A 24670-nucleotide genomic window follows, 5' to 3' on the forward strand; every position below is an offset into this window, starting at 1 on the left:
CCGGATGCTGCTGGCATTTAGTTGCCTTACACACCCGAGTACAAGCAATTCTCCAGCAATTTACATTGTAATTTTTGTGGTCTAATTGGAATAGAAAAAGATAAAAAAAAAACGAAAAATGGAAATGTGATCCTTTTCACCAGTCACCAAAACAAATCTATCAAGCTTTTGATTAAATCGCCGTATTTACGGAATTTTTATGGCCTCCTAGGAAATAAAATCATTTATTTATTGAGACAAAAAAAAAACCATAATTGTCCAAACGAGATTGATCGTAAAATGTTTCCAGCTTATGTACGCAATTTCAAAATGATAATATTAAATGACAAGACGAGGGTTTTTGAATTTGACGTTGTTACCACACAGTTCGTAATTGCTTCACCACCATTCAAGAGACATAAATATTGGTGTACCTCGACGGGGATCGTTTGAATATGTATGTATTTTAACACAACACGCAATTTGTTACAACTTTAGACAAAGTTTGGAATTTATTGCCGAACTTGTTTTTGTACAATTGGACATGAGGCTGACTATTTGAGACATAAAATTTTGTCTATTTTGTATATTGTAACGTAAATTTAATGTTGGTTACTAAACACTCAATTTCGAAAACCGAGCCATTTCGAATAGGCAAATAAATTTACAATTAAATGTAAAATTTAATTAAAACCCCAGCCTATGGGTGAGTATGCCGTTTCTCCTCATAAATCATGGCTGTACGGTCCCAAGATTTCAACAAATTTGTCGTCAAGTAGCACCACCACTGCGCAATTTTAAATTTGTTTAATAGTGTGTATAATGTGCATGACGACAGAGAAACAGTTATTGTCCAACACCAACTCGATAGAGACTAGTGGCCATTCGGTGGTAAGCACCGAGAATGATAGTCTTCTCGGTGGTGGAACCATGGACATCTTTCCATGTTACCAGGTAGAAAATAAAATGTTAAAGAAGTGATAATAACAGTACATTACTTTACTAATTGGATAAATGGTAAAAATGACACTTCTTGTGTGAAAACTTCCGATCGAGGCGCAGCCGAGGTCGGTAAACACATAAGTAAGGTATTTTACTCAAAAACTAGTAAAGTAAAGGTAAAGTTTGGCACCAGTGAAGTAAAGTAGACTTTACCTCACTTATTTGAGTAAAACATAATTTACTACACTAACTAACTAACCTGCCCCACGTGAAAGTTGAGCATTATATAGTAATTTGTCCTCTACGAAAATGATCCATTACGTGTGGACTGTTCCTTTTCTTTATTTTCCTATGTGGAAATCAACTTATTCGTGTGTTTTTGAGCAACTTGCTTCGGCAGTATAACCTGTCACATATGTTCATCTGTTATTGATAACGACGACAGAAATAATGACAAGCTCTAGATAATATGATCCTATTTCCAGTAAAATATATGTTAAAAAAATTGAAGTACAAGATTTGAAATCCAGGGATTCCACGCACTCACTTTTCTCACTTTTTCCAACTAATTTCAACATGTGAAAAAGTGAGCAACTATTTGCTCGATCTCTCACTTTTTTCAACTATTTTCAGTCCATTCACTGACTTTTTTTTAAAACCACTTAAAACAGGTTGGAAACCATATAAGATTTTTGAAATTCCGCCTGCAGCACTCGCAACTCTCCTATTTTTCTAATCTAGCACATTAGCATTTAGTAATGTTACCTCTAGAGATAGTGTACGCAGAAACTTTGCGTCGATTCCAATCTACTTTTTGATCCCCACCACGAGCTTGTACCATTGCTTGAATCATTCAAACAGAATGCAAGCTAATTATGATTAAGGGATCCGATCAGAGCTTCAAAGCTGTCAGGTGAGTTACAGGTAGCCTGCAACTTTCATACAAACGTTCCTGGTAACTCTCCAGGTTTCAAATCAAGTATGGACTAAGTTTTAATGAAACAAACATCAAATAAAAACAGCAGACACAAGAACAAGAGGAACAAGAGTTTAAAAAAATGTTGAGCTCTAAAATTGTTAGTTTATCGAAATCCTGATGTAGGTGGATGAAAGTCTATTTGATTGACCATAAAAATTACAGTAAAGTCTGTTCTATCAATTTCCAACAGAAATGTTTATCTTCTATGCATTCGGGTCCATAGTCTCAACAGAAATCGGCGAAAAAATGAGGTTCTGCTTTTCAGTCAATTCTATCTGTCTATTTCTCTTGAACGTTACAAACTTTTCTCAAGCCTTCCCGACTGAGTCACAGGAAATGTAAGATGGAGGTAACGGATTTCTCTAGCTCTCTCTGTTTCCTTAGCTAGAATCATTAAATTCTCAATGTCTTCCACATCTAAGTTTAAAACAAAATGCCAAAACCTGGATTCTTTCTGAATTTAAAACAATTTTCTCACAAGGACATTCATGATGATTCGAAAAGTGCTGTGACGCAACAAAGTTCTAGTTGAGTTTGACGATTTTTTATTTTTAGAAAATAACTCGCGGAATAACCTTTGGCTTTGCGTAAAAATAGGGTACAAAAGTTCCCGAAAACTCACTTTTTTGCCAACTTTTTGATCAGAAAATCAACTATTTCTAGCAACTATTTTCGTGACTTCTGCTCACTTTTCGATTTTTTCACTTTAAATTCTCCGTGGAATCCCTGGAAATCAACAGATTAAAAATACTTTGATCGATGGAAGTAATAGATCCGATAAAAATACTGGTCAAATGCTTACCGCCTGTAACAGGATAAAGTATTCTTCTCCTTCGGCCTGGATATAGAAACTCTACATCTGTCGAAAAGAAGCTTGTTGCTTAAAACCACACTTATAAGCTTGCTTTTTTATCTCAAAATTGTTAACTCATATAATGAATTATTTTCGCAGCATCCAATGTAACCTACTATTTCTAAAACGAGCTTTCGCCCACCAAGGGTGGAAAGATTGTTCTAACTTTGAAAGCTCAATTTTAATGAGTCTACTAATCTTGTCCAATTTTTACATTTCGCACAAAACATAAAGATTTCTCGTTAAATTTTATGAATCTGTTACTTCTTTTGTTTAAAGTTCACATGATATTCGATCCAAAATCTTTTACTTCAGTCCTTTTAACAAATTTTTATTACATACGGATACGATCACAATAATCCGTTGTCATTGTTTGTTTACATTGCTAATGTTCAATGGGCAACACGCTGCTATGCATTCATCAAATTCAAATTTCTGTAGAACTATACAACCGAAAAAAAAATGTGTTCAAGCGGTTCAAGTGTCTCTACATTGGTAGTAGGAACACTATTTTCTATGAACTGTCAGGTGATTCATGTTCCAATAACTGCAAAGTGCAACATATTTCCGTTCATCTATTTGATTCACAAGTGCGGAAATACACCCTAGACTGTGTATTTATGTTGAACCATTGTATAATGTTAGAAAGCTCAAATATTACGTCTCTGAATGTGTGCATTTCATTCGTTTAAATTCTGGATGTTTGAGAAGCAGCGTAATAGCATAACACCGTTAATAACATGTACATTATACGACACAGAGCTAAATTTGTACAAATTAACTCAAATAATTCAGCCAACATTTACATATATTGTGTGTACACTGTACGGTATGTACGACTCATGTTCCCATTCAGACGAAAAATACTCTGTTCGGAAACTTTATCTCACTTCGTTATATAACCAGGCAAACTTATATTTTCGCTGCGAAAATCTTAAATCACATCTCAAACCGTATTTGTTAAAGGACAAAAATGACACACAAAATTCTCTGTTATTTCCCAGTGGGAGTAATATTTACTTCATAATTTGTACCAAATACAATAATGTCAGGAAATAGCTATTCGAAATGCGCGGCTCCACATATGGCACACATACACATTCGTAAAACTGTGTCTCCATCCTTAGCATTTGATGTGTATAAAATATGGTAAAAATGTATGTGAAAGTAAAAGATTGGATCTCATTTGGGACTACAATGAAAACCCCAAAAACAACAACTAAAATGTAATATTTGTGCTCTGGGTGTTGTTTAATGTTATTTATTTTTATCTTTTATTTGAATGGATATTTATATATACTATTATCATTGGGTTGTTATGTTTGCATAGTCATAAATATATGTGAAGAAGAAACATCAATTCCGTCAGCTCAGTTGATATTCCGAATTGTTATACATATATATATATATATATATATATATATATGTGCCCCTTTACGCTTCAAATCGAGAAAACCATTCCAAATATTTCAAGCGTTTTCTCGGTTGTGAGCATCTACAAAATTGTTATTAACTGGAATCGTTATGGAACAATTTGAACCAGCAGCAGCCTCTGGACCAGACGGAGTTAACTCACCATTTTTATCGTCTATTTAATTTCATGCATTATAAATTTTCATGTGGAGTTTTTCGGAAAATTATTAAATTCGTTGGTTTATGTGTATATGGAAAATGGCCAGTGGTGTACGGTATTTCAGTGGGACATTAAATGACAATTTTACCTAGTCGAAATGTACAGATAGAGATATATGAATCTTGCTGTCCAATAACTTATCTCGACGATTTATTTAAAAAGATTTTTCAGTTTTATGGATTCCAATAAATTATTTTAGGATCCACTTGAATCTTCGACTTTAGTATCAAAAATACTTTTTTTTTCTCTTGACAGAATATGGAAAAGGGTTTCGATATGGACATCATTTGTCAAATACCGCATTAGCCTTCTGTCTTTTCGATAACGGACAGTCTGCAGAGTTCTTATTTTTCATATGTTTCGATTTGTTGGGTAAAAAACCGATGGAAATTCCCTTTTGCAATAACTTAATTCACAAAAGTGGTGTAGATATCAGAGATTGGTTTCTATAAATTTTATCGTTCATTGTCTTAGATGACAAATGACTTAGTTGTGCAGTTAAACTGGAAATTGAGTAAATATAAAATCCAGAAATAATATCGTCTTACTTCTGAGAGTTTGTAATTAACAATTGGAAATCGACGGCGTGAAAAATTAATCTTGCATATCTGTCCAATCATCTAACGAAAGCAGTCACGAACAACAGCAACGAAAGTATTAAGTGATGATGTACGCATAACTCGGCCTTATGTAGCAAAATTAATGTTAAAACAATTTAAGTACAAGATTTTGTATCCAACACTAGGCGCTAAACAGAAGTACAAGATTTCTCCATCGTGTTCATATGTTTCGATCTGTTCTGTAAAAAAGATGGAAATTCCTTTTTCAAAAGTCGTAGATATCAGATATTGGATTTTTCTAAATTTTGTCGTCCTAGATGAAAAATGTATTGTAAACATGAGGTAAACATCATCTGTTATCAACAGCAACTAAAGCAATTAATAGATAATGTTGTATTGTTAACTTGGTCTTATATAGCAAAACCAATGTTGACGCAAATGAAGTACAAGATTCAAATCCAACACTAGGCGCTAATTTCAACAACATAAGTTAAAAATTCAATCGTTACATTCAGATACGTTTGGATTTGGATACGTTTCGTCTAAATACTACAAATGACTTGAATCAATTACATTTTCTAGGAATAAATTTATAAGACTTTCGGTTCTTTGTCAGAAGAAGGCGGACGGTACTATCGAGAACACAAAACCATTTCCAAAAGGTTTTGTCGTGAAAATATACTTTCGATTCTCTTTCTCTTTTCATTCACTGATCCATTTTACATCCTCCCGTCTGCACGCCCGTGGATAAACCCTTGGCGATATTATTCGCTTAACCCAAATCTTGTCCATTTCACTGGATATATCCCAAAAATGTTTGAGCATTTATATAAGAACTGGTGAATGTACGAGACATTTCCGTACATTTATGAAAAGTGAGTTTGACCTTCTTCATATTGCTATATATTATGAAATGGCCGAAATCTTCATATATCATAATATTAAACGTTAATATTACTTACCAAACGACTCGTTTAATAGCCTCCTCTCTCTGTGTTGGCTTTCATTATATTCAATCTTTCTTTACTGCGTTAAAATGTTACCCACATTAAACCCGAACAATAATACGGTGCTCATATGGAAATTTATGGCATATAATCATTTCTCCTTAAACATAACGACCTAATATTCCGTAAAAAATATGTTTTTTATTATGCTAATTGCATAACGCATGTATATGATATGCAAATCAGACATTATTTCCTTCGGGTTTTTTTTTCGCTCTGTTCATACTTTGTTCAAGCATTCACACAGGAAGGTCAAATCCATAAAGAAAATCAGAAATGCGAGAAAGTTATTCGGAGTTGAGTGGCTACATTTTCCACAAATAGGAAAAAAAATTGAAATACAAAACGAACGAAAAAAAAACGTTAGTCTGGTGAAAAGGAAAATTGCTCGATGTAACCGATAAAATAGTTGGCATTCTAACATGTCTGAAAGCGTATTACAAACAGGAATTTCATTTATTGAACATGGTTGACGACATTCATAGCATCATCCCTATATCGAAATGAATTTTCTTTTTCTAAATTTTACTTCAAAGATTTGTATTTGGAAAACGTTTTCGAGCAGTGATTCACATAATAATTTTGTGAAATGATTTACGGATCAGTTGCTGATTAATTCATATGACGAACGGGATTTTGAAAACAATAGTGTTTACCGGATTTGTAACAGTAGGTTACATTGGATGCTGCGAAAGTAAATCATTACATGAGGCTTGTGATACAAGCAAGCTCTCCAGTGAGTTTTTGAGCAACAATCTTCGGTAACTGTGTAGAGTTTGTGTATCAGAGTTGTGTATCAGACGGTGAGTTGCTCAAAAATATACGAAGGAGCTTGTGAACATCACAAAATTGTTACCCCGTGTAATGAAATAATTTCGCAGCATCCAAGTCGGTTTTACTGCCTACCACATGTGAAAGTTGAATTTCACATAAAAATTCACCTTGAAATTCGTCAAACATGAACCGTAAATATTCTAGATGTAATCGATCATTTTCGCAGGGGGCAGATTGCTAAGTAATGTTCAACTTTCGCATGGGGCAGACAGTAAAGTCAATTTCCTTTCAAGCATTAATAGTAGTCTACTTCTAGCTGTTTAGAGTTACGATAGAATCAATAATTAAAGATTAAATCAATAGCAAAGCATAGAAGTTAGTGCTTTGTGGAACTGATGTCTCTATTGTATACGGTTATAAGGTTCTCTCTGGAAATAAAGAAAAAATTGCTCTACAAATTCAGTTGTTTTAACAATTCAACAACTTTATTTTTGAACAGCTCCAATAGCAATTTTCAAACACATTCCAATTTCAACATACTGTATGTAGTCAACCACAAGTATCATTGATGCAGACTGACTGACTCTGCATTGGTTGTTATACGATACCATATCAATTTACCGTAACTTCTTTGTGGTTCCTCGACCAAAATAGTGAACCAAAATTGAGCTCTGATTGGAAAGATTAAAAAGTTCTGCTCGAACAGATTTTGTCTAAATGTTTATCTATTACAAGTAATTCACTTAGAAAAGTTTGGAGTTCACCGAAGTCAATGTAGGATTGATATTAATTCGATTTAATTAAGAGAGATTTCGTTCCCAAAACATGACCTTGAAATATATCGATGAATTACGCGCGTAATTAAATTGCAAAAAAAATATGTCAACGTCGGAAGAATGAATGGCATAAAGTGGAGAGAAAAAGGAAAATAACGAAAATATTTTCGGTTTTATGGGTATTTTTCCTTGATATTTTTATTTATTTTGCATGAGAACGAGTACTTTGTACTTGTTTCTCCAATTTATACATTGTGTAGTACCCACCCCCTCAACCATACAAAACCGTATGCCATGGTGAATGGTGTTTGGAACACATAAAAACAAATGTATGTCTTTCAATTGATGTTTCCATTTTCCGCTTGAATTTTCATTTCGTTTAGGAGATGATTTTCACATTTTTTTTTATTTTCGTATTTCGAATCATTCAAAGCCAACTCGGAATAAATTTGCAAAACAAGTCAAGGATTTTTCAGGCATTTAAATAAAAAGTTTTTTTCTTTTTCCGAAAGTTTTATTTTTTTATTTTTTCCACATTCTTTACCATTAAATGGAAATTTCTATTTAACAGCATTGACCCTTAAATTTGTAAATGTTTGGCTTAAGAGCAAAATATGGTTTCTGATTTAAGTTTTTCTTGTTCATTATTTGTGTATTATATTGTGCCACGTAAACTTCTGGTAAAAAAAGATTAAATCGAACGAAATATAAAAAAAGTACCCAAACTCAATGTGAGTTTATTTCTCTTGTGCCATGCCACAACAGATATTACAACATTCTCTTTCTTGTTCGCATTTATTGTTTCAAATAAAACTTTTTTTTCGTTCATGGAAAATTTCTGTATTTCTGAAATTAGTATGCGTATCGTAAAATTTGGTTTTATTTCGCGCAGTTCAATGGGTATGTATCGCAAAACGGAATTGTGTTCAGATGATAAATGGAACAAGAAATAAAAAAAAAACAAATTTGCTAAATTTGTCAATAAAACATTTCGCATTTTCGATAATTAAGATAATCTTACTTTCTGGATTTGCACATGAACGAATTGATTGATTTGGAAATTTTTCAAAAAGTTTTTTTCTGACACAAATAATTTTCAATTAAAATCTTTTTGTCCATTTATTCCCTTTACTGAAAGTCAGGGTCTAATGACAGAAAATCACTTGATACTATGGTATTTTGAAAATGTTCTACTTACATTGGTAAAAATGTTAAAACAAAAAACGTCCTTAACGCTTGTTACCATGATAACTCTAGTAATTCTCAACCAATTTCCATTTTTTTTAATCGACAAAGAATGAATCGAGTTTGACACTAGATGGACAATATTGGAACAACGAGATGGGAGAAATTCTTCCCCTGCTACCACGATGTGATTTTAAAAATTTGGTTTTAACTGACGAAAAATGAAATGAAGTGTGAATCCAGAGCGAAGCGAGCGCTGTAATTCACTCGATTTTTTTTATAATTTGACATAATATCCTATCGTTTCAGTGTTTTTTAGTGGATACATTCATTTTTCCCATCTTTAAGCCCTTGATATTAATGACTTTATTCAGAAAATCAAGTGAAATAAATCAAATGTAAAGAGAGTCGCTACTATTATATTTGTGGGACGAATAGACTGAATAGGAGCTTCAAAAACCCACAGTTTTTAATCCATTCAATCAAAAACTTAACTAAAAAATTTTCAGTCAAAGGACCTGACCTACCCAAGTGGTAGGGCCTAGTTTAAAAAAATTAATTTTGTTTTACGTATCAACAATATTATCGTAAGCGTTGACCAAATGGAGGCAAAATATATCCAAAAATGTTCAAATTAAATGAATTTACATAAAGTCGATCCGCTGTGCTGTAATGTGAATTTCATAGCTGTGTCGTTCGTCGTTGTAATTTATTTTTGTTGAAAAAAAATATCGCAACATCAATATTTTCCGATTCAAGCCGGTATTATGCAGTTGGTAAATAAATACGCCATTAGCAAATTCAATGTGAATACGTCAATCGTATAAACTCGCACAACTCTGTCACTGATGTGATTTCACTGACGTGCAAGGGTAAGCGTATCATGATAATAAATAATCTAATGGACTACGTCAGTTTTTGGGCGAATGAGTAGTTCGAAGAAATATCACTAGTCAGCATAATTAATGAATCATTTCCGTCTGCTGTTGCTAGAAAAATCTATTACTTATTTTGTTTATATTTCTCTTCGTGTTTGATATGTAAATTCTACTACTTCACGAGCTTTAACATTAAGTTACTTTGCTATATTGGGGAACACGAGTCAAAGTGCATCGTTCAATATCGTCATCGTTATGAAGAACTCAAGACTATTTCGATGTCATAACGCTCTTAACAACTGATGCCTTTATGACTCATTGTCATTTCCTCAGTAATTTACATTTCAAATTACTTCATGTTTCTCCTGCAAATGCATTTGCTTATACAACAATCTATCGCATTAATAAGAACAAAAAAAACTCGTTTGTAGCTGTGGCACGTACGAGGTCCAACAAATTCAATTTCCTCTTAAATAAACTGCATAAATAATGTTTAAATTTTAATGGATCATCATCTACATATTTTGCACATATTTTCGAATACAATTTTATATTTTCCAATATGTAAATATGCTGATGCTGATGCAATAACTGCAAGCTGATGAGATTTTCGATTCATTTGAAGCATTAAAAAGTTTCTATTTCTAAAAATGTTTGGATAAAATATTTTTCGATATTGTCCCATTTTACATTACTCTCTCTAGTCGATAGCAACAAGTACACATTGGTTACATTCGAGATTATCCGTTAAAACAAATTCAAATGAATGAAAATGTAAATATTGATAAAGACGATGATTCGTTCGATTTATAGATGCATGGAGTCTCAATAGCCCTATTTGAAAGTAAATGAAGGTCTTGGGAGTTTGAACTCTGTAACGCATCTTCATCACTGTCAGCGGGGCAGATATTTGTGAATTTCTTCGTTGACGACAGATTTTCAAACAGATGGGGATTTCTGGATTACTTTCAAGGAGTTTCCTATCGGTTTCTAAGAATTTTCTATAGTCTTGCGGATTTTCTATGAATTTGAGGAAAGAAATATTTTGAAGAATTTTTGGAGGATTTTCGTTTGACTGACTTGAAGGATTTTCTACAAATATTTGCTACTCGTCACTGTCTGTGTTTCAGAAATTTTTTCAATAAAATCGGGAAAATTTAACGAAATTTCGACGAAACTTTTTTTTCCAAAATTTTTCGATTTTCTTTTCGACTTCGAAAAAATTTAGAAAATTTTTAATTATTTTCTCGAATTTTCCTGAGTTTTCCGATTTCAAGAAAATTCATGAAACTTTAAAAAATTCGGTTAAATCAAGATGGTTGCTGAAGAGTAGGTTTCTCTGATAAACTCCAAAGGGAAATGTCTCAGACTATCTATGTCCGCTCTGCTCTGCTCTGCAATACACATATAAAATTATTATCATTCATTGATCGGAAAAGACAAATCTACACGTAATGCCCACCGATAAGGGATCAGATTAATCAAATTCTTTTGACGATAAACCCCTTGTTTCCGTTATTGAACGAGACCACAAAAAAGTATCTGCATTCAATAAGACAGAAAGTCTTTCCCCGCATAATAATATTGCTTTGTTGAATTTATGTGCCAATTTGTTTCGCTAATACAATAACTGCCATATACACACACTCTATCAATACTTCACATATGACATTATGTAATCTTATCAAAGACAAAACAAATTTATTTTCTTCGATATATTCTGACAAAACAAGAAAAAGATGAAAAATCCGAGCGAAAAACTTTACCTATTACATCGAACATAACAAAAACAATATTCTCTCCGACGAAGAATCTGAATGAAAGTAATCAAAAAGTTTTTTTTTTATAAATATGTGTTGTATGGCGCGTTGTGGTATACAATGCCACCGCCGCCAAGTATTCATTTTTTTTTCATCTCCATGAAAATATGTTTAGGACAATTTTCGTAGAGGACTTTTAAGCGAACAAATTTTGGGAAGAAATGGATAACGGATTATACGATTCATTGAAGCCTTATCTTAAATCTGCTGAAAAGTACACACACTTTTAGGAATCCTAAATCCTTACAGGATTCACAAAATTTGTTTAGAATTTTTGAGGTCAACTTGCAATGCCTATTTTAAGGAAATTATATTCCTTTAATTTCCGAAAATTCCTAAATTTTACTGAAGATGAAAAAGAACAGAAAATCCACAGACTTTAGAAGTCAGAAGAATAAGACATGGCCGTCCTGGCCCTTGGATGTAGAATTTTTATTATTTCATTGACAATCTATTACTTCGAATGTTCATACCTAAGACACTGATGCAAAATATTTCACTTCATCGTCTATAAAAGACAACAATAGCTAGAGCTCTTTGCTTATATCTGTCGTTGCTGTCGGTAGTTCTCCAATAATCGAGCTCAAATGTTTTGCCGAACCTTTTCACCACACCACACACACGGCATACGGTTCTTTCCCTGTTCATAATAAATAATTCATCTATCGGTTACCAGCTACAGTTACATTTATATACCATTTTCGCAAGAGGAAATTTCTTTGAATAATAATAGCATCACACTGGGGAGGAAAGAGTAAATCCGAAACCGTTATAGCATTGAGCTATGGTCTGCCACAAATCAGTTCGCTATTGCGTTGACCTTTTGCAGATTTTTCCATAGTTTTTCTTTTAATAAATTTTTTCTTTGGAACACACACATTATCCGGTTGATATACAATACTACTGGAGGACAAAAAGTTATTAGTGTAACGTGTGATTTTTTCGCTTATGTTGCATATGCATAAGAAACATCTGTTACATTTTCGCTTCGCTTCGACTTTCTTTTTGTGTCGCTTTTGTGTGGATATGAGAGATAACAGCTGTAAATGTACGTATAGTACAATGCTGCGTGATAAAAGCTTTACACACAGAAGAGATTAATATTCTTGGATTCACTATCCGAAGTTAAACGTCAGTGTGTCAGTAACAGTCGCTGTGGAGCACATTTGTCATCAGTGGTGCGCTATGCTATTATGACATAAATATTAGTTTTCTTCACTGCTATAGTATAACAATTGTACATGCGATTCCTGTCACTCCGAGGCTCACTACAAAAACATACTCGGACAAGTGTAATATAGCTTATACTCAAAGTTATCGAGACATGAAACCTTTAACATTTTAAATGGGTTGCAAACCTTCACCGGATCACATTAGTTTCTGGACCCTACTGCCTTCGATGGATCGCTTACGATTTCGGAATTGATTCTTTGAAGCTGACCCTTTCATGCATTAATCACCTCACAATTCACTCTTAAATATATCTATTCTCAGTTGACGATTGCATTGTGTCCCGGGATAAAATACCGTCATATATACACTCCCATAATACATCCAACCTTCAACCCTTCAATGTCGCAGTCCGAATTAATAATTTACTGTGAAAATTCGATTTTCGTTTAAATACTTATTGATGGATTGACCGCAAATTGTTCTTCAAGTCGATAAAATTAAAGAATGAAATTGGGTTGAAAGGGATTTCTTAAAATGTCGAACGCTAATGCATTTTCATGTAGACGAGGTGGTTTTGACGGATTGGGGGGTGTACGGCGGCGTTGCCACGATATCAACTCTAATTTAGACGTCATTTCGAATCGGAAAAGGGATAGAATTAGATTGCCCTTTAAAAATGTTGAATGTCGACTGTTTTTCATAATTACGATAAAATTGATTTTTATTTTTAAATTGAATTCAGAGGCTGTCTCGTCTGGTCATAAGTGTCAACCTTGTGAAAATTAATTTACTGAAATGTAAATTGGAAACGAACGAAATAATTCAAGGCTAAATTTATCATTTTTTTTATAATTCGCTTTGGGTAATTTCTACCGGGACGGCGGGCAGACTGTTTGAGAAAGAAAATTTTAATCAGTTCATTCCGACCACGTAACCCATATTTCAGTTGCGGAACCGTAATCTGGTTTCATGCTTTGATTAAATCTTTGGTTTTTATTGCTCTCAACTTCTGAAATTATTTGTTTTTTCCGTTCGATTTTGGGGTGGAACTTTATCTCCTTGCAATGCACGGTTCAATAAGAAAACTTAAATTTATTTTTATAGTTTCTGCATAAAAGCAAATTTCCCATTAATACAAAAACCAATAATCCATTCAATTTATTTTTCATTATACTAATTACACAGTCGGGAATAAAGCGAGTGCAATTCGACAAAAAATGAAAGATTTTCAACTGCGGAGCATTATTAAAATTTCAACGTCTGTTAGTACCACTATCCACTTAGGATTTTCGTTTGCATTTATAGTCTGTCTCCATCCTCTTATGTGTACTTTAAACTTATGAATTTATTTCTACATGATTTAAATAGGTTCAATAATTAATACCCTTCTGTTTGACGGATTATTTTCGAAGAGATATATTTAACTTTAAAAAAGGGCAAGCCTTGCTGGTAGAAGTCGTTTTGTAAGTTCTCGAGTGAGGGAAAATTACAAAGAGAATAAACGACCGTCGAATGATGAAGTTTGGTAGAACATCCAATAAAAAATCGTATTCAGAACAGTATCGAACTCAGTGACGATAAGTAAAGTAATGCCGCTCGAGGCCGCAGGCACATCTAGTGCCTAAAAAAGCATGCAAAAGCACTCGGTGGCATAAATAACTATTTTGCAATTAAAAACTGCAGTAGACAGACACCGAAATAATTGAAAAATGTAAAACTAATAGAAACGAAATCAACTTAAATGATTGCAATAGATTTTGACGCTAGTTAAAATTCTTTGTTTTGTCTCGAATCGCTCAATTTTGGTTGATTTTATTGCCAAATATTTTGCCTACACATCGTAGGCATTATCAATTGCTAGAAACACAATCAAATTTCCTTACAATTAATATCACACGGGAATTAGAACAATTTTACCTTGAATTATTAATAAATTCTGATTAAAATTTCGTCTAAGTTTACGTTACACTTGCTATTTGTTTACTATCAACATTATAGGTTCATTGACACATTATCACAGCTGATTTTCTCCCCTTTTCAGAGGGTTTACATGACAGGACTTTTTTGGAAGATTTTTTCATCGACTGGTCTCTTTCGGATTATCCTTAAGAACACTAGATGATGTTACTGCTAGTTAAAATTGTTCAGAAAAATATCACTTATCTACATTACTCTCGACATTACTACCACCTCAATAGGGAACAAGGACAATTTTTGGTAATTCATATCGTAAAATTCTTAAAATCCTAAAAAAAATCCTTAAAACTCATTTGAAATTTTTGGAATTTTGAACAATTTTACGGAATTAAATTACCGACATTATGCCATGACAGGAAACGTCAGCTTTTTCAGTCATAATATTTCTGTGGTTTTCAACTGTATAGACTGTTATGATGATAGAAGGAAATATAATTCGAGCCACTTATTTTAACCTAACTGACTTCCCATTTAAATAACCAATTCTGACTTATAATAGTACGTTGAACATTGGATGCAGCGAAAGTAATACATTGCATGTGGTAACAATTTTGTGATAAAAACAAGGTTAATAGTCTCTTCATCATAGTGTGAATATGAAAGGCATTCATTTGGCACTTTGTGCCAATAGTCTCTTTGTTATACTGTGGCTATTGGCACTTTGTGTCAATAGCTTTTTCGTAAAAGCAAACTTCAAAGCGTGTTTTTCAGCAACAGATTTAGATAAGTGTAGACGAAGGCGAGGTATACAGCTACACTTGTCAATGTATTCTGTTTTACTGCGGTAGCAAAAGTTGAATTTCACATAAAAATGCGCAAAAAATGAGCCGAAAATATTCCATATTGAATCGATCATTTTCGCAGGGGGCGAGTTGCTATGTAATGTTCATCTTTCGCATGGGACAGGTAGTAAAAATCTTTTAGTGTCCTCATATTTCGAAGGTAAAATCAGTCAACACAACAGTTAGCTATGCATGCAATGCCATAATTCACCCATTTACTTTATATAGGTGAAATTATTATCATAGAAAGAGACAAAGAGCCATTTAAACGCTCCCATTAATCCTAGGTATTAATATTAAGTAGTGTACACGTACAGTATGTTTGTATCCACTTTAATAAACCGGGATATTATAATAACTGTGTAGACAGTAGACATATCACATGAAATCATTTGAATCATTTTCTTCTTTGGCATAAACATAAACGCTAAATCGCATACGATAAAAAAGGATTTTGTTTATGAGACTCCTCAAAACATTATGTTGAGACGAAGACGAAGGAAAAAAAACAGGTGGAAGTGTCGGTATAACAATCATTTTCTTCTTACGGTAAGACTCTTACCATCACTCGGACAATACGTCACATATTACACTCCGATTACACTACTTGTGACGAATAAGCTTTGTTAATTTGATGCATACACACAACGAAACGATAGAGAAATTAAAGCTTGAAATTGACGTTCTCCCAAACAGAAAATCGTGGGAGATAATTGTTCCCATTGAATATTCCGTCTTTTCAACTTAACTCATAATTTATTTATAGTTCCAAATCCATATCCCATATATATAATTTCAGCAAAACTTTTCTATTTTTATAAGTACGTATTTACGACTATTATTACACATAACAAGCGAGTCAGGTCTATGGTAATATCGGTGGCAGAGATAAATCGATAAGCCATTTAATATTAAATATGAATTTACGACTATCGTAACGTTGTGGCAAACGGAAACGAAATGAGATATATTTTCTGTTTGAATGATATGGGTTCGGAATTGAGATAGACTTTTCAGGAAAGTTTGTCGGCTCACTTTTTTTTATTCAATTTCGTTTAATAGAATTCTTGTTATGAATTTTCGTTGGGGGATTATGAATTATTCAAAAAAAAAAATATATTTTCGTGTTTTTATTTTCGAATTATTCGTCATTATGACGATTTATTTGATTATTTATTTTTGTCCCCTCTATTGATTGTATCGACGAAATTTATTTTTTTATTGATGAAAATCAAAGCGTTCTGAGTAGAGAAATAAAATAAATCCTTGTCATTCGGATTCAGCGTCTAATATACTTTCAACGTTCCAACAAAGGCAATATTTCAGACATTTTACGATTTTTCATATACCAGAAATATTATGCACCGCATCTATCTTCCATTAAATATGATGAAATTGAAAATATCGTTTAAATTTCCTTTTGCATATAAGCAGATATGAAATTCTGTTCGCAAAATCGAGTGTGTGTGTGGTACATTGTTGTAAAGAAATTGGTTTCTGGTTGATATGAAAATTGAATAACATCGAACGTGAACTCTTTTCTTACAGTATTTTCTCCATACTCCTAAATTTTATCTAACGAAGAGCTATATATCACTTTGTTTGTGCATTATGGCTGGCTCCAACTCAGATATTTGCAGCAAACGTAAAAGATTTAACGGAATAATGATGTAGAGCTTTTTAGACGGAAAACCTATTTAACGAATCCACTTGGAAATGTATTCCAATTTAAATTGATTGCCGTTTCAGTCTTCACTTGGAGATCATTCAACAGAAGGAGTCGCTTTCAAAGGACCTTAGACGAAAAATCCTCTGATTTCGAAATCTTTTTTTTTCTCGAAGAAATTCAAAGAAAACTTTTTCCATGGAATGGCTTTCTGAGCACTCTTTTCTCAAGTGCACTCATAAGCACGTAGACGTTTGTCATTGGACGTTACCTGTACATTGGTGATTCAGTTAGTTTTAATTTAATGTGGAAGAACGTATGAACTTATGTAGTGACAGATAGGATCGCGTAAAATATAAATTATAGTTTGTGTCAACGTCAATCTCTCCACGAATGGCAAAAATATTTCCTTAGAAAATTATTTTTTGTGAAATTTGAGATCGTCTTCATATTCTAACATATTGTAAGAACGATGAAGATGGTTTTATGAAGACATGCACGATGCATATATCACGAAAATTACATAACAAGAACCTGAAAATTTATATCTTTTACGAATGAAAAATTGGCTTCGTCTTGTCAGAAACGTTGCTCAAGCATTCACCGTTTTCATGGTACATAACTCTTTTTTTCTACGTTAAGGACGTTAAGTGTGTGATGCAAATAAGATATAGTCTGGGGTTTATAATGTTAAAATGGTTGAAGCCTGCTGCTTGATGTACTGTAATTTTGCAGACAGAACTAAACACGTTATCAATATGTGAAGATTGGTTTTAATGTATCGTGTGATGTATAGTGTTCTATAGACCATTCAAGTACTGATTGGCTTTATGTGAAATTTTAAGAAATTTGTCATCAAATTTTGAATAGTTATTTGTTTACTGAGGAAAGTAGCCACATATTGCTTAAAATACACTATTTGCACCCAGGTGCAAATAGCCTAAAATATACTATTTGCACCCTGGTGAGGTGCAAATAGTCTAAAACACACTATTTGCAGCAGGATGGAAATAGTCCTATAACGCTCTTTGCACCCAGTCGTCGAACATATAATTGACTTGGGTCGAAACACCGGATTTTAGGCCAGTTTGTGGAACACTAAAGAACCAGGACAGTTTGTAGAAAGGAAAATAAGCTGTTACAAAGCCTTTCGAAGTAGATGCTAAGGAAGTTGCAAGAATCATTTTCCTTTTACAAATTTTGCAACTACTTTCGCAGCTACTTCAGGCGTAGAGGTTGTTGCTGAAAACATTTTTCTTTTACGAATATTGCAACTCATTTTGCAACTACTTCAAGCAGGTCTGTTACAAGATTTTAAAGGTGCAAATAGTATTCCATAGACAAAATATACTTTGACTTAGACGTCGTTGATTGGAAAGCTTTAACTGAAGTCTTAACCGAAGTTACAACGTTACATCTGTATCTGTCAAATTTTTGTTATGATTCACTAAAGTTTGCTTTTTTTGACTCGAAAGTCAACGAATCTAGAACTTCCTTTGCACTGACGAAAAAGTCTCGAAAAACTCACCTGTCGCAGGTAACTTTGTTTCCAGTTAATCTACATTATCTGCCGCATCTGTATTTTTTGTATGGGGCGCTACAGCTGTGGCAGCTATTGTAGATTACCTGGAGACAAAGTTACCTGCAACAGCTGAATTTTTCGAAACTTTTTTGTCAGTGTGTTGCAACTGATACAATAAAAGACGGTGATAAAAGGAAACTTCGGGTTATAAATTTGAAAAGCTTAAAGACATTTAGCGAATTATAACAAAAATGACTTACAGTGTTTTTATAAAGACCTCGTTCATGTATTTGAACCATAATAAGTCTTACACTCATTCGTCGTCATAATTTGTCACGATGAAAAACCAATTTTCGCCACGACAAAATATTTACCTTTTATTCAACCTATTAACACGAATCTGCAATGAGTGAAATCGCAGAATAATATTGACAAAAACCCGCTATAACTACCAAGTGAGATAAAATGAAAGAAAACTTTCCGGTTTTTAATTTCGAATCAACAGTCAAATGTAACGTTAACGAGTCTACGGTTCAATTATGCAGCAATATAATGGGAATCGACGTTTTTTTTCTGTTACAAGTTTACTTCGTTAGAATATCGACATTTCACACATGTAGAATTGTGAACACTAACTCAATATTTATGCTCCAGTTAAAATTGTGTGAGCATTTTCAGTCGGTACAACGCCATCAGAACAACATGTAGAATACAATATTTATAAATTATTGATTTTATTCCGTTCACCAGTTACAATTTCCTTCTTCAACATGCCGGTCGGTTTTTTTTCCCATTTTTGCTAATTCATTCCTTTCTTTCCTTTCAGGCTGGTATGAGGATAATTGGTACGAAGTGAATCTGGAAAACGAAAATATCTCTTGTACCAAAGAACAAATGAAAATGGCTGCAGAAGGTCATCTAACAACGGAGGCTCTGATGTGGAATCAGAATAGTGAAAAAACAATTTCCGGAATGTCTTCCGAAGATTTTCGGTGAGTTTTACTTTCGACTTTTCACCCATTGTATGTCGTCGTTTTTCATTCATTTAGCTATACGATACACGACGCATTAATGTACGAAAGACGGGAGGTAATGCTCCATCAAGTAAATGGAGAAGACGTTACTTATTCTATTGAGAGTTAAAAAAAAGAGGAAATATGCGAAAATGTCGAATGTAAACACAGTGCTTTCGTACCGTGCATGTGTTTTCCCAATTTCCCAGCCGCACCTATTTGTCTATCACTTTATGCAATATAAATACAATTCGTGCTCATACTCCCATGAACCAACCAAAGTTTCAGAGACACCGAATTGCAGGCAGGAAAAAAGAAAAGAACTTTCCGTGTGGAATGGTGGATGGGGCATTTAGGATATCCCGAATATATCGTACGTAAAAATGTATGCGACAGTGTCACCGTTGCTGTATAAAGTGTATAAGTAATAGGATGTAGGTAAAGGGGATCAATGTTGTGTGGTATGGTAAAGAACTGGGTGGGAGTGTTTTCTTTTTCATGGAACATTTAATTTTGTTTGCTGGGGTTATACGTGATATTTACAAATACATTTCTGGTGGATTCGTTTTTCTTTCTTTTTTCTGTCGAAGTCATTTTTGTGGTAGTTTTGCTGCTCCTTTTGATTAAACGTGTTTCGGCTTTAACCAGCACTTTTATGGAGAATACACAAATTTAATAATGAATTTACGACGGGCTTATTATGCTTGTTATATATATGTGGCGGTAAATGTCGGAATGGTGAAACTAGATGTGATTACATCGACTGAAAAGGGTATGCATTGCTTGTAGGAATTTTTTATGTTCATTTGCCGTGTTCAGCAAAATTTGTTGGATTTTTTTTTGGAGGATTTTTTTTCGAGTAATTTAATGATCCAAATTTAGTGCGTTAAAAGTCAAGTGTAAGGCAGTTAAGAATATTCAAGATAATCACAAAACGTGAACTGTAATTAAAACATTAAACGATCAAATAACAAACGATTTGTACATGGATGGTTATATACCTAGTTATACTCTTTCAACCGTTATCGTGTTTAGTTCTACACGAAATCGATTTTTAGATTTTTATTTCCTTGTTTAGCACAATGTTGTTTTAAGTGCTTTGAAGAATTTGCAATAATTAACTTATCTACAAGGACAATCAGCTTTCAATGCACGATAACATGATATAAAAAGAAAATCAAGCGATTTACGGTTCCAACGCTACTTCCTCTACACATCACATGGTTTTATTTACTGTAAAGGACTTTGAAGTTTGTGCAAAACTTAATTTTGAAAGAGAGAAACAAACAGTGACGTTCGTTGAATCATTATAGATGAGCACTTATATCATCTTTGTGTTTTTTACTCTTACAGTGAATGACATGTCATTGTGAATTTGCAATGACACAATAAAATTCTCATAAAAATTTGACAGTGAGACATTTGAGATTGGAATGAGTAGTTTTGATGGAAGCTTTTGACCCTAGACGAAATAGTTTTAGTCTAAGGTGTTGGCACAGTTGGCTCAGGATGGCAAGATGGTCTTATCTCACTTTCAGATTTGTTTCATAAATCACTTTTTCGAGACGATCTGAAGTCATGATCGTTTCTTTTAGTATGCTGTTTGAAAATGCTGTTATCATAGCCATAGCATTAATAGAATCTCGTCTGCCCCATCTGGTTTTATATGAAACATTCGACTTCAACTGTTACACCGGACGGGATGGCTAAGTGGTTGCGTACTAACCTTCCACCAAAATGGTCTGGGTCTGGGTGGAATTCCCGTGTCAGACAATTCTACATGAAATTTTTCTATCGAATGATCACGTCTAGAAGTTCACTCAAGCTTCACAATATCAAAATTTTGGTAACTCCACTGTGCTTGGTAGCATTGCATGCTGAAAGACTCGTATGACGTAAAATACGATTAATTTGTATGCATATGTCTAGCCTAAATTTAGGCGAGATATGAAGTATGCGCCTAAATGTTTTTAGAGAGGATTTGCATACTTTTAGGCAAGTTTTGGAAGTCACGTTAATGCGGTGGTCCACACTGCACTTATTATTGGCCTTAAAAGGCTGTTAGTGAGCTCTTTAAACAAAACAAATCATTGTGGAAATGGTGTAGAAGGCTCCATTGTTTCTCTTGTTTTACGTGCTACATTTCTGCTTAAAGTATGGCCCTGCTGTGCTCGATACATAGTTACCTACTGGCTTGGTCTTTTTTTTGACGAGAGATGTAAGTCTGCTGTCTTTCATGGAAACTGAGTTTCCAGATGGTGCAAGGGGTAAAATCTTTTACTTCGTTTGTTTGTTAAATATTTTCATAAAAGTAAACAGTTTTCTTTTTACAAATTAAATTGCAAATTGTAATTGAAACAATGCAATTCATGCTGACTGAGCTGCACTACTAGAAGTAACTTGTTGGACAGTTTTGCTGAAGTTGTGTAATACCTTTCATCATTCTAACACCATCTCTGTACACTCGTAAATAAAAATCAGACGATACCCGAACACCGTCAGCGTCCAGCGATAAGAACCTGGAGTTTTTTTGGATGAAAAATTTGATAAACGAAATTCTTTTGTAAAATTTGATTCCACAAACCATTGATTAGTCGGTTTCATCGATGCATCTTCAGCTGCTTTTGCTATGGCCGTCCCTTCATCATATTCGTCAAACATCGCAACCATACAATTTTGTATGCCCAACTCACGTAAGTTAACGAATTGTCTCCAGAAGAATCGTCCGTACAGTCGCGGAATAGAATTCCGAGCATCGTTTTCATGCCAATTTGCCCATGAAAATCCAGGAAAAACAACTGGTTGGTAGTCTTGACCTCGTGCTCTGGTCACACTAAGATCACCGCTCAGTACATTTTTGTATGCTTCAGCATTTGCGGGTGTGTTGTAGACACCAACATGCCACGGCTGCAACATATGGAAAACTGGATACACTCGCTGGAATGTTTCCAATGAATTTTGGCCATTGAATCTCCATGCTGATGGACATCCTCCGATGACATAGAATCCCATTTGTTTTAATCTGTTAATAAGATTAATAGCCTTGTCTGGATCAGCTGGTCTACCTGGCCTGTCTCTAAAACCAAATCCCCACAACGAAAGAACCAGCTTGCCGTTTTGTCGGGCATAAAGTGGGTGATTAAAGACTTGGATTTGCTGATTCAGATAATTTAAATCGCTCAACAGTTCGCTGTCGTAGGTTTGATTGTTCCAACCAGATATATCCCATGCTATATACCATTTCCTCTGATAAACCTGTGCGGATACCATTACTTTACGTAAAACACCATCGCGTTGCTGAGCGACGGCCGTGTTCGAACGATCAAGTCCGAAACGCTAAAATTCAAAGCCAAATGTAGCCAAAGACTGAATTAAACAAACACATTGTGTCACATACTTGCAGCGCAACGCAATCAATACCATACTGTTGCATCCACTTAAAATGTACATGGACTGTCTCTTGATCCCAGTTACTGTACAAACCTCCCGGACTGCCGTTTCCGAGTGGGCCCAAATTTGTTGGATATAATTTGGTGTATTCTCGTGTATCAGGATAGAGATCGAATTTGACCATATTTGGGCGCAGTGGTTGAGTGCGTGGTTCTAGGCCATCTTTAATCCAATGTACCCAACCATTTACTACCGAATTATCTCTGGGTGCGGCGAACCTAATTAAAGAGAACACAGGCGAGGCAAATTTCATCGAGCTTGTGATTTTAATGATTTGGTGAAATCTCACCATCCTTGATATCCAATGACGGCTTTACCAACAACATCACCTGGACGGGACAACGGTGGTGGAGTTTGTGCCGAAACATACACGATACCGCTAATCAACATCAGAAGAAAGGTTGATTTCATTCTGATCTTAACCATACCACATCTAAGGTAGTCCATGTTGCTACCACGTTCTAGGCAACAATGCAGTATATTTTCGTATAATTCGCTTTACCTCTTGCTAGTCACACCGTATTTTTCTACAGAATTCGTTTTTATTCACTGTTCACGTTGTGAACTTCAGAATCGAATCAGTTTTACAAAAAAAGCGATCGAAACGAGCATTTCACTGAAACTGTTTCGTATTTATATGAACTCTATGAGCTATATAAGATACACTGTTGGTAAAGAAGACAAACATGAGACTGTCCTTCCTACAAAAAAAAACGAAGAAAATGTTTACACAACGTAAATACGACCTGGAAACTCTTTCGATATTGAATTAATACGAAATGCAACAGATGCTTTCTCAGATACCACTTGTTGGTAAACAATGTACGGTTCGAATGAGAACACTCTTAACAAACAATATTTTTCACATTTGTTTCAATAAAAATACTCGAGACAATTATTGACCTGGTTCAACCACCATCAGTCACCACCAACAATTCTGATTACATTCTATAGCTCAGAACAAGTTGAACATGGTCGACCGCAGTGAAATTGAGCCTAATGTGATAATTCAGGTTCAGTTCAGGTAATTTTTCAGGCTAGGTATCAGGTAACCTGTAAATTGTCATGCAAATATTTCAGGTTACTTGAAACCTGACCTGATAGGCCACCTGAAATCCAAAATAAGGTTTCAGGTGAATTATATTCAGGTCAAAGTTCCTTACATCAAATTCCGATGAAAACGGGTTCAGGTATTTTCTATTTAGGATCAGATAAACTTGACCCGTTCCTAGCTTTAGTAAATTGTTTATGCGAATGGTTAAGCGGGTAACAAATCCCGAACAGAACATTCAAATTTTTCATGATGCTCAGGACGATGATTTCGAAAAAAAAGCTTCTGACAAATCTTAGGGACTGTTAGTCCATTACCATTTGTTCGACCGAAAACCTTTTCTTTATTCGAATAAGTCGTATTATGTTGATTGTGATGATACCACTTATCGCATTACAATCTAATAGCAGGAATGCATTGATACTTCACAGCTTATAGGTCAATTATACATTGTAAATGCATCTCTTCACACAAGTTGTATACTGATAAATGGCTGATGGTCGACTTATAACCCATTTGCGAAATCCTTCTAATTTTGAGTGTTAAATGTCGGCATGTTACATATTAGACAAGAGTTGTGTGCAGTTCAAGGTTTGTTAAGATGGCTGTTAAGATGCATAACTATCATAAGGATTACGCAAATGCTCATA

General features: G+C 34.2%; 2 protein-coding genes across 3 annotated transcripts in view; one reads left to right on the forward strand and one right to left on the reverse strand.

Annotated features, from left to right (window-relative positions):
* LOC119085245 (gamma-aminobutyric acid type B receptor subunit 1) overlaps positions 1-24670 on the forward strand; it is a 271765-nt gene that overhangs the window by 158469 nt on the left and 88626 nt on the right. For both annotated transcript variants that reach the window (XM_037195575.1, XM_037195574.1), the window contains exon 6: positions 19333-19498. In XM_037195575.1, the coding sequence (XP_037051470.1) occupies positions 19333-19498 (166 nt within the window). The remainder of the gene's footprint in view (positions 1-19332; positions 19499-24670) is intronic.
* Positions 21820-23573, reverse strand: LOC119085258. The gene is made up of 4 exons (XM_037195606.1): positions 23259-23573; positions 22917-23187; positions 22104-22855; positions 21820-22038 (listed from the first exon to the last, which is right to left on the reverse strand). The coding sequence occupies exons 1-4, from the start codon at positions 23414-23416 to the stop codon at positions 21909-21911; spliced, it is 1311 nt and encodes a 436-aa protein (XP_037051501.1). The 5' UTR covers positions 23417-23573; the 3' UTR covers positions 21820-21908.

This window comes from Bradysia coprophila, unplaced genomic scaffold (assembly GCF_014529535.1).
Source record: "Bradysia coprophila strain Holo2 unplaced genomic scaffold, BU_Bcop_v1 contig_94, whole genome shotgun sequence".
NCBI lineage: Eukaryota > Metazoa > Arthropoda > Insecta > Diptera > Sciaridae > Bradysia > Bradysia coprophila.